We start from the raw sequence: 17,195 nt of genomic DNA on the forward strand, positions 1-17,195 counted from the left end.
AATTTTAACAAAGTTTCTAATATTTAAAAGTCAAGATGTATGGAAATCCCTGTATATTTCAAACCATAGAGTCTTTATTATTAGCAATTCAAATATGGTGGTCCTCTTCCCTGAACACCATTTTTTAAAAAATAACAGTGCAATCATGCTTACGCAAAAGTCAATCCAATTATGTTCAGTGGTGCTTATTTTCCAATAAGTGTGCTTAGGTCACGTTCTTAAGCAAGCTAGGATTCTTGGGATTTTAGCTATTATGTTCCATGTTAAATGTTTATTCTTTGTTCTATGGCAGGCATGGCCAAACTTGGCCCTCCAGATGTTTTGGGACTACAATTCCCATCATCCCTGACCATTGGTCCTGTTAGCTAGGGATGATGGGAGTTGTAGTCCCAAAACATCTGGAGGGCCAAGTTTGGCCATGCCTGTCTATGTTATGACAACAGCCAAGCATATTTGCAGAACCCCCAAGGACTAGAATGCTAGTGTGATGAAGGTACATTGGTGGGACAGTCTAGGCAATCTTATGGCACATCACATATAATGCTTCAAGCAACTCTCTCTAAATTTCCACTCAGTTGATGCAGATCAGGGGAAAAGAGAGAGAGAGAGAACCCACAGATATTCTATCAAGCAGAGCACCCCTTAGAAGCCCATTCAAAAGAGTGGTGTAAGGCTTCAATATGTGTGTCAGGTCATGCTGGAGGGGTTGAGGGACTGGAGTGACAGAAGCCTTTGCCTGAGCAGACAGACAACATGATGCAGTTGAGCCTCATCTACCTTCGATTACACTGTGAATATCAGCAACAGGGCTGGTGTGCCAGGTACATATAACACCTCAGGATACAATAGGTGCATTTCAAAAGGATGGGACCGGGTCCTATCTAGCTGACTCATTCACAGGTGGCAGCTCTCGTCTCTGTCATGGGTGTGGGGGGAGAACATGGGGCAAGGAAGTGGGTAAGGAGGGAAAGAAAGAGGCCTGTGCCAGACACATACATCCTCAGGCGACTTTCTCAGGCCCCGTTGACAGCCCGGCCTCAATTCTCCAGGGCTGCTCAGGCAGAAAATCCTCACCAACCCCCCTCCTTCTGCTCCCCCCCTTATTATTCCAGCCAGAGGAGCTTCCGCAGCCTAGTAAAGGCTCAGCACCCACAGCGGGGGTGGTTTGGCCAGAGGCCGGGAGGCATGAGCCAGGCTTAAATCTCTTGAAACCCAGAAGTAAAATTCCCTCATTAGGTTTGAACCCCGCAGCTAAGTGGAAGACAACCGCCCGGGTCATCACTGCAGTATACGCCACGGACGCCCCTGCCCTCTTTACCCGCCCTGTCTGCCTAAAAATCCCCCAGCAGATGCTGCAAGCCCCCGGGCAGCCAGGGAATCTGCCCAAGAGTCAGGAGGCGCTGGCAGGGGTTGCTGTGCAAACAAAGGCAATGGCAAATCCAAGGACAAAACATAATGTCCTTAAAACGAGCAAGTGAGAGAGTGTCTGGCACTGACTTCTGCTGGGGGGTTGGGAAATGCCACCCCCTCAATGGGAGAAAACACACACACACACACACACCCATCAGGCAGTGTCAGGGCAGCAAATGGGATTTGTGAATGGATCCCCGTTCCAGTGAAAAAGGCAGATACCTCAAGAGCTCAGCATCCTCTCTCTCACTCTGCTTAGTACCCTCTCCAGGATTCACTGTGTCTCCTGACAGCTCCCTGGGAATCAGGGTTCCCAGCCGAATTAAAGGTACTGCAGTCCGCTACACACTATTGCAGATTCCAGTAACTAGCCATCCCCCTTTACTATCTGGGCCCCAATCCCACTGCAGGCAGCCTGGAGGGATATTGTAGCTGGCTGGAGCCCAGGTCTTGTCCATCCGGACTCAGGAAGCAGCAGGACAGAGCTGTTTTTCTCAGGTCCAAGTCCTGCCCACATCCTGGTGTTTGCAAGCTGTACTATGATGGCCCCATTTGCAGAACTTGTGGAGGGGGAGCAGGATCCAAGTGATCTAAAAATGTCCTGCTGGCACATTTGCCCTCACCCCTGCATTGGACTCCCAAATTGTTGATACTGCCTTTCCCTGAGGCACTTGAAAGCATTTTCCAGCCTGCAGCAATCCCTCTGAGGGAGGAATTCCACACAGCATCAGGATTCCCACCCCAAACCCCCTTGGATCAGAAAGAACCGAAACAAAATTCCCCAGAAGTTGGCTCCACAGCACAGCACTGAGAGCTAGAGTTAACACCTGACACATAACCGTTCCCTGTCTTACCATCTCTGCCTCTTTTCTGTAATTGCTGGGTGCTTCCACACAGCCTGCTCACTGAAAATTCATCCTGATGCTTGTAGGGCGATCAGACAACATTGGTTATTTAATGAGCGCTCATTCTGATTTATTTTCTTTGCATTTTCTCATATTTCCTTATCAGAAAAAGTCCAATCTTTCCAGGGAGTGTGGAAACGATAAGTCACAAAGCAATGGGTACTTTTTAAGTTTAGAAAGAAAGAAAGAAAGAGGCTACAATCCGATTCCTCATTTTTTCTTACACATTGTATAGAACTCTGGGTTTGAGGCAAGCACTGCTGCCATCCCCGGAAAGTAAAAACAAGGCCAGTCCAGGACTAAGAGTCACATACTCAGAAGGGCTGGAGTCAGAGTGCCAGTACCAAGGAAATTTGAGGAGAAACATCCACACCAGTTTTGGGGAGCATTATATACACATATAGAACTATGAACACACAGTTCTTCAATGGCTGAACAGACCTAGATGCTTCTCAGTGGCCTGTCTTCCTCCTCCTCCCTGTTTTAAAATGAATGGTTCCTTCTTTCACCTAGTCCTAAAGCGTTTAGAAGTAGGAAATACACTGTCCCATTGACAGAAATATTATGTACCCACAGATTTCCTAGTAGCTGACTGAACTGGGCAGAGGCCAGATGGAGAAACCCCATTGCACCACAGATACCTGTAAACCTGGCTCTTGAAACACTGATCAATTCCACAAAATAGATGCTAGCACTATGGGTGAATGACATCGCTGGCCCATGCAATCATCTCACTTGTGGCTTTGTGCCCAGCTTGCTCCATCTCCCCAACCGGCTGAAAAACTGTAATTTTCCACAACGTCAGACTGATCCACACAATGTCACTTTGGGTAAGAGGTAAATAGACCAAAGTTGGCACCTCTGGGCATACCTGGGCATTTGATCCGTCCAAACATCAGAACCCCAGGCACTGCTGGCTGATGCTGGCAGCAAAGAGTGCCAGATGAATGGAAAGGACCATCCAAGGCTAATTACCACTAGCACTTCTGGATCTCACTGTGTGTCAACAACACTTCCCAGTCTCTACTGCCTTTATGTTAATCCACAGCCAATATAGAGCAAAGGGATTGGGCAGCTGCATAGGTGGCATTTTGCAAAGATTCAGTCCAAAAGAGCCCCAATTATTGATAGAGCCAATTTCATGACACATGTAAACATGCAACAAGATGGGGAACAAGACTTGGCTACTATGTCTCCAGAAAGAAGCAAGTGGCCCAAAACTATTCCCCCACCCACAACTGCATAATTGTCTTGCTCTGCACTACCTATCAGAAATAGGCATTATGACAATAGTTGAATGCTGTGCGATAAGAAAATTATGTTTTGTGACAGACAATCCTTGAAAAAGCCAGGAAATATTCTCTTCTGAGGGCAAATCCTATGCAACCACAAGTCCGCCAATGCTCGTCAGATGAAAGAGAACTACCCAAGAGGACAAACTGGGGGGTGGAGAACCGGACACAAAGAGGTGAGAGAGGTGACCAACAGGGTTTTTATGTGCTATTGACACCACCACCCCTTGTTTGTCTCTTCTTGGAAATGCTTGTGGTTCCCAGACTGGGACATCCAGTCTGGGACATCCATGTTTATTTGGTATTTTGGGGAATGTGGACATTAGCAAATCAAGCCCCATCAAAAAGAAGTGTCAGAGAGAGCTGTCCCATTCTTTCCCTGGACCTCAAAGAGAAGCTGTAGGCTCTGAGATACTATTACTGTCTTGGGATAGGCGATTAGTGGGTGATGGGTTTATGCTGCTATTTCAATTATGTCTAGGCAGCTCAATGAGGGGATTAGCTTCTTCTCTGTGGCCAGAAAGCTCTGAGTGCCTGCTCCAGTGACCTAGAGACACTACACGAACTGCATGAGAGCAAGCAGGAAACTTCAACACCAGGTGACTGGGTGGGGTGAAATGCAGGGGCATTTCTGATTCACCTTCCCATCATAGAGTTGGAAGGGATCCCAAGGATCACCTACTAGTCCAACCCCTTCCCTTGTCCTAGCAGCCTCTGCAAACATCCTCTTTCCCATTTGACAACATTGACTCCCAGAATTGGTTAAAGATTGACTTGGACTATATGTCGTACTCCAAAGCTACGCTGGACTCTCCCCGCCGCACACCCTCCTCTCCCCACCCCAGGGCACAAAACAACATTGACAAAGGACTCCAGAAACAAAAGTAGCAGCCAGAGCATTGAGCAACAGTATAAAAGTTGTGTCAAAGGAAGAAGGCAAGGATGTGCAAGTCATTATATACCATTTCAAACAAAGAACACTGCAATATAGCAGAAGAGGAGCAGTGCTCTTAGTGCCTGTGCATGTGAAAGCATGTGCACACATTTGCAGGCCTGCTGGGATGCTTTCTAACACCAAGTGCTGAACCTGGGCTGCAAAGGGTATGTGCACAGTCCAAAATGTCCCACAACCAGGCAAATGTGGGAATCTGAGTAGTTTTCGCACATACCCTTTGCTGTCTAGGTTCAGCCAATCTGAACAGCACTTGGGCAGGTGGTTCACCCGTTTATCATCTCCTTTCATTTTGATTAATGCTGGCTGGCCTGACTTGGTTTCTAATCAGCAGAATCACATTCAGTAGAATGGAGATGATCCAAAGGGCACAGCCCTTTACACATGCGTTTGTGTGCATGAATATAGGTCTGTGCATGCGTTGATGTATTTTTATTTATTAGATGTGTATCTTGACATTCCTCCAAAAAGAGCCAGCAGCTCAGCAAGCAGAGCAGCAATAGCACCATTAAAACATCTAAAAACAATTCCAATACACATGCAGACATGTGCATTGAAAAAATTGCGGGAGGAAATAGTGTGTGAGGGTCACAGATCATACAGTGCTATGCTGTATGCACAAATGCCAAGGTTTGAGTGCTCTGTGCTTTCAAAACGATGTTTTATGCAGGGAAAATATAAAGCAGCACATGAAAGGAAATGTGTAAAGGAATGCATGGATGTGCCTGTGAAACGCTGCAGTAGAGAAGACCTGCAATCTCTATGGGTGGAATGCAAGGGACTTTGGTGTCTGTGTGTTGCAGCTATCCAAACTCCCCTTCCCCCACATGTTCCAGGCCTGAAACTGGCACGGTGCCCCCTGGCTGGGGTGCAGGCTATTTCAGGCGTCTCCTGGGAGCCTCGCTCTCAGTAAATGTAGAAATCCAAAACACAAACAACGCAGCCGTGTGGATGGGGGCTAACATTTCCCACCTGCTGAACTCTACATGTTTCCCTAGTAATGTTGTATGACGGGGAGGAGGCGGCTTTAAGGGAAGCAGCATCACTCCACCTATGAGAGAAGCAAAGAGCCTAGCTCTGGTAAAAGACACCTGCGGAAGGCACATCCTGCCTTCCACTTCCCAGGCTATTTGGGGGAAGAGGAAATGGACAGGTGCATGAGGACTTCTCGGTAGTTGTGTCAGATGTCAAAGAGATAAACAGTTATATGACTTTTCATAGACTTCTGAGGGCAGCCAAGTGTGCTTTCTTAGTTTGGGGAATTCCCAGACTCTACATCCACTGCCCTTCTGCCTAAGGTTGTTGTGATGCATCTGCATCCAACACCTTTTTATACCGATAGCTGTAAAATATAGGGCTGCGATTTCCTGCACTTGACACATCTGAGGAACTGCCTGCTGGCTATATTATTTATGAAAACCTGGCTGCACTGGAAAGCTTTATTGTATCTAATTCTGGCTTAAATGTGCTTTAACAACTGATAAATAATATAAATTGATACTTTGCTTTAATGATTTGTACCGCCTATTCTGAAATGAATGTACGATGTTATAACAGTACAGTATTAATGAAACAGACTCCTTTGTGGAGATTGCTGTATTATGATTTGAAACGAATTGGTACTGAGCAGTTTACGCTAATGCTGCTTTGCTGCGTTCTCATGTAGTGCATCGCTTTGGGCACATCTGTGCAGAAAAGCAGCAAACAAATTAAGTAAAATTCCTCACCGTCACCGCCCCAGACCACCAAGACCCCTGCATTCAAAGGAGGCAGAATATGCCAACTCAAACCTGACATATTCCCCGCAAACTCACCAGCAACCCCTCACTGCATTTTTCTGCCATGGTTGGGGGCCGTGATGTGAGCGCCCAGCTGCCCACTGTCCGTCTTGATGGCTAGGCTTCCCAGGCTACACAGAGAGCTCAGACAGAAGCGCAAATTAGACCAAAGAGACAGGAAGCTGTGGAGAATAAAACGGGCTCTGGTTAGAGAAAATGAAACAACAAGAGAAGACACCTGTCCTCTAACTTAGGGGTGACAAAACTTTTTTTTGGGGGGGAGGTTCAAGGGCCACATTCACTCCTGGCCAGTCCTGCAGGGGCCACATACTAATGGTGGGTGTGGCCTAAAGTTATTGCAGTCACCTCACATTCTCTCTCACACACAGAGCTCCTCTCTCCAGCAGATCGATGTGGAAGGAGGGGGTTATTGCCCATCTCTGCTCATCAAATGATTGATCTGATGACCACAGAATGAGAGATTTGCATCCCCATCAGGGTGCTGAGCAGAGAGCTTGAACCCTCCCTGACCACTCAAGTTCTGTGTCTACTTTACTTCATCCACACCAGCACTACTTTTTTGCCACTGCCATCAAAATTAGGGGCAGGGAAGGTGGTTTGGGAAGGTGGCTGGATCAGGCCAGGGGGCCAGGGGTAGTTACCCCTGCTCTAAATCTTCAATGAGGGGAACACACACACAAACACACGTGACCAAGACTGGTGCATTTGCAAGGACCATCTCTTTTTACAGAAAAATTATGCTGCCGTTTCCCAGTCTACATTCAGCATATGCCCAAAGATGGTAAAATGAGAGCAGGGCTGGGAGGGGATGCAGAGTTTGGGTTAGCAGGCACTTATATCTGCCCCGTCATTCCTGGTTCCTTCAGCCCATTGCCATCTCTGAAGCGGGAAGAAGCTGCAAGAATCACACACGTGGCTGCAAAAGCATTGCCAGTGCTCAGGGCATGGAAAGTCTTCAGGGCACCAAACACGCACAGGGGCACAGCTGCCACTGAGGACACAGATGGGAGGCAATTGCCTTCCACCCTGGTGCACCTAGTCACGTGCCAGGTCAGCTCTGCCATTGTGCTAGAGACCAGGTGGTACTGCCAGGCAGCGAAAAGGGGACAGCCATGGTGTCTGTTTGTCTGTCTGTGGCAGGGAAAGGCATCGCCCAAGATAGTTTGTAAGACATCGGCAACAAAAGTGAATTGGTTGTTGGTCATGAAGGGGGCAGAGCATGAAAGGATGCCTCTATAAACTGTAGCACATGGGGAACAGGGTGGATGAGGAGAAGATAGGGTGGGTATTTAGAGGGACCTTGCTGGTGGCTGAGCCTGAGCCAGTGAGATAAGGAGCTGAATGAAGTGTGCAAGCTCTTCTCTACTGTCTTACAAAAAGGGGACCCAAATTCCGATTCATTTTTCTTTCTTCTGCGATGATGCAACTCCAGATAAGGTGACTTGGAGAAAGCAAACCTGAATTGACTTTTGTATAGACCCTCAACTCAAATGGCCCGGCTTCATGTTAAATGCCAGGGGTCAAATACCCCATGGAGACTGAATACCAACCACCCAAAATGCGCACAGCAATGGGTAGTGTTAAAAATTATTTTTCATGTACTATCACTGCACTTAGCCGTCACTCCAAGAATGCAGCTACTGTAAGGAAAGGGTCCTGGTAATTCTGTCTTCTCAGCTCCTAGCAGACCTATCTGAGCATCCGCTTCTTCCTGTGCCTTACAATGGTGGGCCCCAGGTGCCCTCCCCCCCCCCAGGGGGCTGACCTAGCTGCATCAGACATTTCTGGTCACCAGGGAGGAAACAACACCTCATTCTCCTCACCTGGGCTCCAGCTAGGGGAATGTGCACATGTAAGCATGAACACCAGAGTCCTGGTCTTCTCTTCACTTCCATAATATACTTGGCTCTGAGTACCAGGGTAAACTGGCACTGAAAGCAGAACTCGGCAACAAGAAAGTAGACACAAACATTAAGTCTCTCTAAATTATTGAATTAAAATTCAGAACCCAAATTTGGAAATACTAACGACTAAATAAAAAACATCAGGACCACAGGATCCGTGATCGAATATAAATTATGAAAACCAATATAATTAAGCAAATGTGTGTTGTGTGGGTTTTTGCAAACGTAGAGCAGGGCAAAAGAGAGAGGTGTTTATAAATAACATGGCGGACTCACTAGTTTGGTTGAAATGCAGCGAGCCATGGGGTTGGGTGGGGGGAGAGAGCTTCATTTCAGCTTCAGGACAAGGCTAGATCCTGTTGCTTGACATTCTATGGATGCTAATTGTATTCAGCAAGCAATAAAGCTGAACAAATTGTGCTTCACTTCCTGTGAACAGGACTGTGAACACAAAACTGGGCCCTGGATATCTTATTGTGAAACAACCACTAAACAGCTGGCACATTCACTACAGAAAAACAGGAGGTGGTCACTGCCACATTTTTTTTCAAATCTCCAGGACAGAGGTGGCAACCTCAATACCACGGGGTATTGGACACTTGAAAGGGCAGCTCCTGAAAAGTTAAAGACAGTGAACTGGAACAGATGCGTCATGAGTATGAGCACACAGACTTGCCTCTCATCCCATTTCTTCCATCAACTATTTTCTCATGGATTAGTTAAAATATATTCATATTTTATTTTTATTAATTAAATTTCAACACCACCCTTCATCCAAAGATCACAGGATGGTTTACAATATAAAAACACAAAAATATATAACATAATGACAGACAAAATCAATAACACCTCCCACCCCCAATTTAAAAGGCTTTAATTAACCAAAGGCCTGAAAGAAGAGGAATGTTTTTTGCCTGGCACTCAAAAATATGCCATTCTTTGGAGACATGATTATATTCATACTTAATATTGTATAATTTTCCATGCACTTTATACACGCTGTCAGTTGCCCTTACAACAGCCGTCTAGGGTAGTCTGTATTATTAGCCCTGTACTGCAGACTCGAGAAAAATATGTCTCGTTCCACATCCTCTACCAAATCCAAGGCAGAGGGGATATTTAACAAGGGACTTCCTGGTTCAAAGCTTAGTCATTTAGTTACTACACTGTGCTGTGTTGGGAGCTGGTCAGTGAAATCCCTGCCCTAGAACTTGTGTAGAAATGAATTCTCTCTACCACAAGAATAAGTTTCAAAGCTTTACTGTAGAACCATCTTAAATACTAGTTAAAATGAGATAAACATTGCAAAATAACAAAACAAGAAATGGGGTCCGGTCCTTTATGCAGTTCGGTAAACTTTCCTCTCTCTGGACCCAGAGAGAGATCCTAAGCTTGTTCATCATTGCAGAGCGTCTTTGCAACCACTGCTGCTACTGCCAGCTATCTCCCAGAAGCACATGCTGGCTTCTCAAGTTCCAACTTCCTGCTGTGAGAGCTCTGCGGCTCTCCTGTGATGAATCACCAGGTAGTTTACCTTATTGAATGAAAAAGTATCAGTCTTCTTATAGGGCGGCTTCCCATACATTTTTGTACCAGTGGTCTATGTTCACTCCTTATAGGTCCTTCAAGTCTAGTTACAATATTTCTAGCTGCTGAGAGTAAGTGACTTAAGCTTAAATGTAGCTCCTTTTTATCACAACAAGACAACGACCTATCCCACCCCAACAGCATACAAACTACTATGGCTAAGCTGACCCAACAACCCCCCCCCCCAGCTCACAGATACAAACAAACCACACTGCAACCAAGCAAGCTTTGAAGCCTCTAATCTCTCACAATGCCAATACAAATAAATATATAAATAAAGGACCTACACACATGATGCTGACACAAAAACCTTATGCAAACACTATGCAATAGAATGGAAGATCGCTATCTCCCTCTCTTTTTCCCTAACCACAATGTCTATGACAATAGTGTCTCATACCAAATGTAAATGAAATGTGAAAAAGACTCTATGAATTGAAAGCAGAGACTTTCCTTGTTCATTTGTTTGTATTCCAACACAAGACAATCTTTAACAAGAACCAATTCAAAAATATCAGCCTTCTCTGACACTTTTGTTGGAGTGAAACTTCTTGCCTAAGGTAAACTTCCCTTTACAGCATTTTAAATACAGTGCATTCAAACACAGCATGTGGTGTACGTTAAACATATAACTATAACATGCTGGCTGCAATGAGGTGGGGTTTCACTTTGTATTAGAGACTGGCAGCATTAAATGAAGGAGTGATCATCACTCCAGCTGAATGCAAATGATAAGGGTGTGATCTTGTGCGCTGGGAAAGGGAACATTAAAAAATGGTGCACTACAATCTCTAAGCCTCCAAGTAGTGAGTTTCTGAAGAACACAGGGAGGGAACAACTGCCAAGTGAGGAAGAGGAAAGAGAGGTAGCAGTGGCAGGACACAAGGACAGCTAGCAGAGAGAGGGGTTCACCTCAGGTGGCAGATTTAGGATGTGGGGAGCAGCAAGGTTGGACAGCAGTTCTGTGCGTGCCACACAACCCACACCAGACCTCTTAAACTACTACCTCCAGGCAGAGTGCAGGATGCTAACATGTCACCAATCTGGTTAATTTCAGATAGACGTGGCACTGAGGCTCTCATGTTCTTCAACTTAGGCAGCAAAATGTCTTTGACGTTTGATGTTTGAATTTGTTGGCATATTATTATTATTATTATTATTATTATTATTTCCTGAGGAGGAAGGAAGACATACAACATAAGAAGCACAGACATAAGTTTAGAAGCAGCCAGAAAATTCAGCATCCTGTGAATTTTAGCTGTTGTTGATATAGAGGTGGGTGGAAAGCAAATTTCTGGCAGTTCTGAAGGCAAATATAAGCTTGAACATCCAAGTCCCAAAAACCAGAAGGGAAATAAGCACACGATTTTGAGTTCAGGAGGAAGCGTGACAGCGCCCTGCAAATCTCTTCGGAAATCAGGGAAATGGAGATATGCAAAAGGTGGAAATCTGATTTACATGCTTGCTACCACAAATTGTGGCAACCTCTGTGCAGATCTCTCTCTTAAAAAATAAATAATTGCAAGAGTATGCACAGTCTTGGATATATGGCTGCTACACACGAGTTTTCAGCAACCCTGTTTCAGGTAAAAGGTGAAGTCTCCACAACATTATAACCAGGAAACAGGCCCAGCATAAAATATGAGGCATGAGTGATAATCCTCTCTGCTGCTTCATAGCCTGGCTCTCACAACCAGAAAGGTGTTTAAACCACCAGCCTAGCAAACAAATTGCCCTCAGGATCCTGCCCAGTGCACACTTGCAAATAAATGTTCATTTCACTTCAAGGAAGGACACCATAATAATCACACTCTTATGCTTGCAGCAAGGAACTAGCCAAAGACCCAAGGTGAAAATGCAGCATAACAAAGGACACTCTTGAGGCCAGAGGAGACGTTGTGCAACCAAAGGGACCCTGAGGAGCAGCTGGAACAGAGGCCCTTTCTGCTCCGGTGTCCTAAATATAAGGAAGTATGTGAATGATACACCCTCAAGCTGTCAGGGATCAGACAAGGGGGGGGGGGGGAGTATGCTCTGTGGGGAGGTGCAGGAATGAAGCGACACAGAAGGCATTATGTGATAGGGAATCTACCCCGTTCCTAAGCTTGAGTGACTTGCCCCCACTCTAGATAGACACCGGAATGATGGCTCCCTTTTCATACTTGAGCAGTCCTTGTCCTGCCAACAAGCAGCTACTGAATTGGGATGCAGAAAAGTTTTTCTGCTCTGCCATGCCAAAAGCACGGAAGTGCAATTAAGAAACCCTGCAAAATAGCAGGACATCTCACAAAGGGGACACGAGGGAAGCTGTGCCCAGGGATGGCACTTTCTCTCAGAGCCACTTTGTCACTTTGTCCACACACTCTTTCTCTCTCAAGTGGACTGACCCACCCTGCCCACGGGACCGAACAAGGAGCTCCCCCCCCCGCCACACTCACTGCATTTTGGCCTGGGGGAGGAAGCACTCCTGCCAACCATGTCTTGGTTCACTGAATAGCCTTCAGCAGCTGTACGTCACAACTATAAGGGGATCAGAAGTCGTGCAAGAAAGTCAATTGTCTTGGAAGAGTCAGCAACGACTTTGGTGGAAGGGAACTTCTGAGACCTGGCGGGAGTATATCACACTTGGAAAAAATCCTGGCCTTAGCTCAGCCCAAAGCGTTATTTTAACAGTACAGTGGTACCTCAGGATAAGTACTTAATTCGTTCCGGAGGTCCGTACTTAACCTGAAACTGTTCTTAACCTGAAGCACCACTTTAGCTAATGGGGCCTCCTGCTGCTGCTGTGCCGCCGGAGCCCAATTTCTGTTCTCATCCTGAAGCAAAGTTCTTAACCTGAAGCACTATTTCTGGGTTAGCGGAGCCTGTAACCTGAAGCGTATGTAACCTGAAGTGTATGTAACCCAAGGTACCACTGTAATCAGATCTTCACTCTTGCCACTGATGGCTAGCACGACACAATAATGAAGATTGCCCTAGGATTACATGTCTGGCTATTCAAGCGGCTGAACCCAGATGCTAGGAAACTGAGGACCACCCAAACCACACTGGCAACATCCACATCTCAGTGGTGCAAACAGCTTGATGCTGACCTGCATGAGCACAAGTATGGTTATGTGGGACAGGGCAACCTGCACTTTTATCTCCTCAAGGATGGATGAGACTGTCTCAGAATGAAGCATTGATCTGGGATGTAAGCTAGTGACTCTTGCACGTCCCAGCCCATGAGTGTTGGTACTGTTTTGCTGATGGGCTGAAATGGAGATTATTCCTCATAATCAGAAATAAAACATTGTTACAGATTCTTTTTTTAAAATTAGAACTCCAGGGGGTAGCCATGCTAGTTTTGCGGCAGCATAAACAAAAAATAATATCACAGCAAAAAATAATTATACATTCATTCCCTGCTTTCTACTTTCATCTGTATTCAGGGAGGGTCAATGCATATTTCACTTCAGGCATTTGACGAAGTGAGCTCCGACCCACAATAAACATGTAATTCTTTAAGATGCCACAAGGGTCTTTGCTGTTTTGATTATTCAGAAGGAGTAATTTTGTAAGTTTCCTCAGTCTCTCTTTGTAACTGAACAGCCTCCATTTCTGAGTGCGAAGTGAGCTTTGTGCCTTTCAGTCCATCCTCAGGACTGAATCTATTATATAGGCTCTTTGTTTTAGTTGGGCACACTTTATTGTGGCAAGCTAGCAGCACATTCAACAAAGTCGTCTGCAGCCATCAAGCCTGTTGCAATTAACAATATGTAAATTATGTGTGGATTCCCCCCCCCCCACTGTACCATTGGTACATTGTTGCATTAACTGATTTCCTACTGCCTGAACACCTTTAACTTTCAGATATGTAATTCTACAAGTCGGCATGTGGCCAAGCTAGAAAGAGGACACAGGATACCTTGAGGCAAGTTTAGGCTCCCAAAGTTGAGTGAAAAACTAAGTTCTTTTTCGGCATAATGTTGCGTGCGTGTGTGTGTGTGTGTGGCATACTCACACAGAGAGAGAAATCCTGGTGGCACACCATTGACAAGTGCTGGCAAAAACCTCTCACTGATACTACCCCCAAGCTGCTGTAGCTATTAAGTCACTCCTTCAACTCCAAATTCACACCATTCTCCACTTTCTATATGATGTCAAAATACTGAACCCACCATAGCATCGGCTGAAGGAAGCACCACCACCCCTGGCACACACGCACACACCCCGTGGGTGAAAACAAATCCAGAGAAGTCCGAAACACCTGGCCAGAGAGGGCGCGCGATCCCTTTAAAAGCAGCGGAGGGGGCAAGAAAACGGGGGGTTACATCAGCTGCCACGTGGGAGCAGCTCCGCGCCCCGCCCCCGCACATGCCGGGGTGGAAAATTACAGCGCGCGGATCCCCCGGCCCCCGGGAGCGCCCGGCAACTTCACCTCCCCTAGGCCGCGCGCACCCGCTCCCTTCCCGCGTGGCGGTTTCCGTAAAGCTCAGGGGTCCGGGACCCCCTTTGACAGCCCGCCTCCGGGGCTGCCCGCTACAGGTCTTGCCTCGAGGCAGCTCCGGTGACAGCGGCGGATGGAACACACTGGGAGCCGCGCCGCCTCCGGACCTTCGCCGGCGCTTCCTCGGCGGCACCACGCTTTCCTACCACGCTTTCCCCGCCCCTTCGTTTCTCTTTTTCTCTCGCGCACACCGGCGCGCGTGTCTCCAAACCCAACCCCGGGATCCTTTTCTCTCTGCCCGCGCCTTACCCTCTCCATGCCGCTCCCGCCTCCTCCTGCCGCTCCCCGCCGGTGCCTCGCCCGGGCTTTTCAGGCGCGCTGTCAAGGTGGAGGATCCTCTTATTGAGAAAATTGCATCAGCCCGAACCGTACTCCTTCAGCCTCGCCTCGCCGCCGCCGCCGCCGCGCACCCTGCGAGCTCGCCTGCTGCGCGTCCCGGGAGCAGCGTGTCCGCGCGTGGCAGCCGACAGTCCCTCTTCTGCCGCGGGCTCGGGGGGGACGCCGACTTTAATGAAAGTTCTGGGAGAGGATTCCGAGGGGGCGGCAGCGGCGGCAGCAGCAACAGCGGCGGGCACGTCCCGCCTTCCCTGGCCGGCTCCGCCCCGCCCGATCCCGCCCCGCTCGCTGATTGGGGCGATTTGTTTCCCCTACCCGCTCCCGCCCTGCCGCGCCGTGGGGCTCTGGGGAGGGGGCTGCGCAGAGCCCTGGTGGCGGCGGAGAGAGGCGGCTCCGCGGGACCCCAGAGGCGGCCCCCTTCCTCGCGCTCACAGTGTCAATAAATATCGTCGCCACCCACATGACAGGGAAAACATATACCTCGAAGGCATGCTCCGGCTTGGAGGCGCGCAGGCGCGCGCGCCCGGGCCGCAGGGGGCGCGGACGCACAAAAGAAGCGCGCGGAGCAAAACAGATGGCTGTGGCCACGCGCGTACTCCGAAGGGGCACAGGCGCAACGCGCGCTCGCTCGCTCTCTCTCAGACAGACACACACCGACGCAGAAAGCCGGCTGGGGGCACGTACATTTTCTCGTGGAAACATGTGCGATTCCCTTGGCACATAGATGCGCAATCAGGAAGACATCCGCGCAAGCGCCCCTCCCTCTTAGGGCACCTTGGACAGGCACGTCCCAGAGAAGACGCGCGCCCCCGAGGTGCTTTCGGTGGACCCCTCACAGCGGCTGTAGGTGCCTCATTCCAATCAAGCATCGGACGAAGCAGACAATAAACCTGTTAAGGCTTCAGGTTGCCCTCTAGGAAAGCCTCGTTGTCTTGGGCCCCTTCTTACCTGACAATCCCAGCGATGGTTCCCCAACCTCGGGGGGGCCGTGCCTTAGAAGCATCGTGTCTTCCCTGCCCTGCCCTGTCATCTCGGGCCCGCTCTCCCCAGAGTGCTCGATCTTCTTCTCCAGCCCAAGACCGAAGGCGCCCGGCTTGTTGCGTCTTGCAAGCAAAGGGATCGCATTGCTCAGCCTTGGTCAGACAAACGCGGGGCTCCCTTCTACGTACGAACTGTCCCAGGTGCTGTTAAGAGCCCACTTGAGGAGGGATGGAGCAGCCCCCCCCCTACCCTAGCCCCAGAGTCTGAAACGCCCCCCCCCCCCGGTTAAATTGGTCCACAGATTTTGCTCGAGATTTGCGTGTTGCTACGTGGCAGCGATTCTTTGCTGCGCCAGGGAAGCGAGGGATTTTGCGCGCTGCCGCCCCCTGCCGGCCCACCCTGGGGTCTGCGGGTGGGGGCTTGGGGCAGGGAGCAAAACTGCCTCCATCCCGGGACGAAGATCGCAGCTTTGAGCCAAAGAGTCTGCTAATCGATCCAAACCAAACAAAAAAAAGTTCCCAGGGTCGACTTCCCTCTGACTCTCGGCGCCCACCTGCCAGCAACAATCGCCCTCTTAAGCCGCAGTAAGGTGCAACTGGCTGTGACAGTGTCCCCGAGAAGGCAACTAGGAAGTGTTTCGTGACGCTTCCCCGCCCGCCCCCCTCACCGCAAATGCAGATGCCATCATTGTACTGAAGTGGCATTTCTTTTATAGGACAGGCGCCACAAGTGCCAGTGAATAATGCAACGGATTCCACCAATCCTCCCTGTGACAGGTCGCTGGCGCTGCTCCACCTCGCGTCACGGGGGGGGGGGACCTGCTGACCAAGAGAGCGCCTGCTACTGACCTCTGCCTCTTCCCTCCCCCACCACTGTCAGCATATCTCTTCCTTACATCAAGAGCACATTGGGAGAGGAGGAACACTACTTTCTGTCCGTCTGTTTTATCATGCAGAAGCTGTTTGAAGGCTCAGCTGTACAATTGTACCAGGGATGGACTTCAGAGGGAGACTCCAAAGAAGCCAACTCCTGCTTAGCCACTGGCTGTTTTGAGTTCATTGCTGCGTGTGCCTCTTGCACCTTATGCAGAGTATCTTCTGCTTTACACCTCTACTCACAAGGCTTAGTACAGGCTAGAACCCCAGCTTAAGTGTGTTGGGGAATTAGGAAAATCCACCTTTTTGCCACTTTATAATCACACAGTTGTCAGCACAGCAGAAGTATTACACAATATTGAAAGATACCTAATCTCTGTTTAGACAGATAACATGCTTTCTAAGGGACATGTTCCAACACCCAGGTATGGCAGCAAGCAGTGCTTTTTTTGGTGTTAAAAAAATGAGGTGCCAGCACTCATATATTGAGACAAGCAAGACTGACCCGCCCATTAGCCTTGGTCAGAAAGCAGGCTGGGGACAGCTGGGAGGGGCAGCAGATCCAAACCTCTGAGGATTGCACCTCCTGTGCTTGTTTCCCATGTGCAGCCTGGGAAGACGCAGGGCTGCTGCCACCTCCTCCTTTCTGGCCTCCTTTTCTTTCT

General features: G+C 48.5%; 1 protein-coding gene across 3 annotated transcripts in view; it reads right to left on the minus strand.

The window, feature by feature from the left end:
- SLC6A9 (solute carrier family 6 member 9) overlaps positions 1-16,271 on the minus strand; it is a 54,375-nt gene extending 38,104 nt beyond the window's left edge. Inside the window, exons 1-2 of one of the 3 annotated variants that reach the window (XM_083446096.1) lie at positions 15,623-16,271; positions 6,374-6,519 (exon numbers count right to left, since the gene is read on the minus strand). In XM_083446096.1, coding sequence (XP_083302222.1) covers positions 6,374-6,403 — 30 coding nt within the window. In that variant the 5' untranslated portion in view covers positions 6,404-6,519; positions 15,623-16,271. Of the gene's footprint in view, positions 1-6,373; positions 6,520-14,587; positions 15,076-15,622 lie in introns of those variants that run through there. The other 2 variants (XM_083446095.1, XM_083446097.1) reach the window with 2 other exon arrangements.
- Between the last annotated feature and the right edge of the window lie 924 nt (positions 16,272-17,195).

This window comes from Podarcis tiliguerta (genome assembly GCF_965153285.1).
Source record: "Podarcis tiliguerta genome assembly, chromosome: 6".
NCBI lineage: Eukaryota > Metazoa > Chordata > Lepidosauria > Squamata > Lacertidae > Podarcis > Podarcis tiliguerta.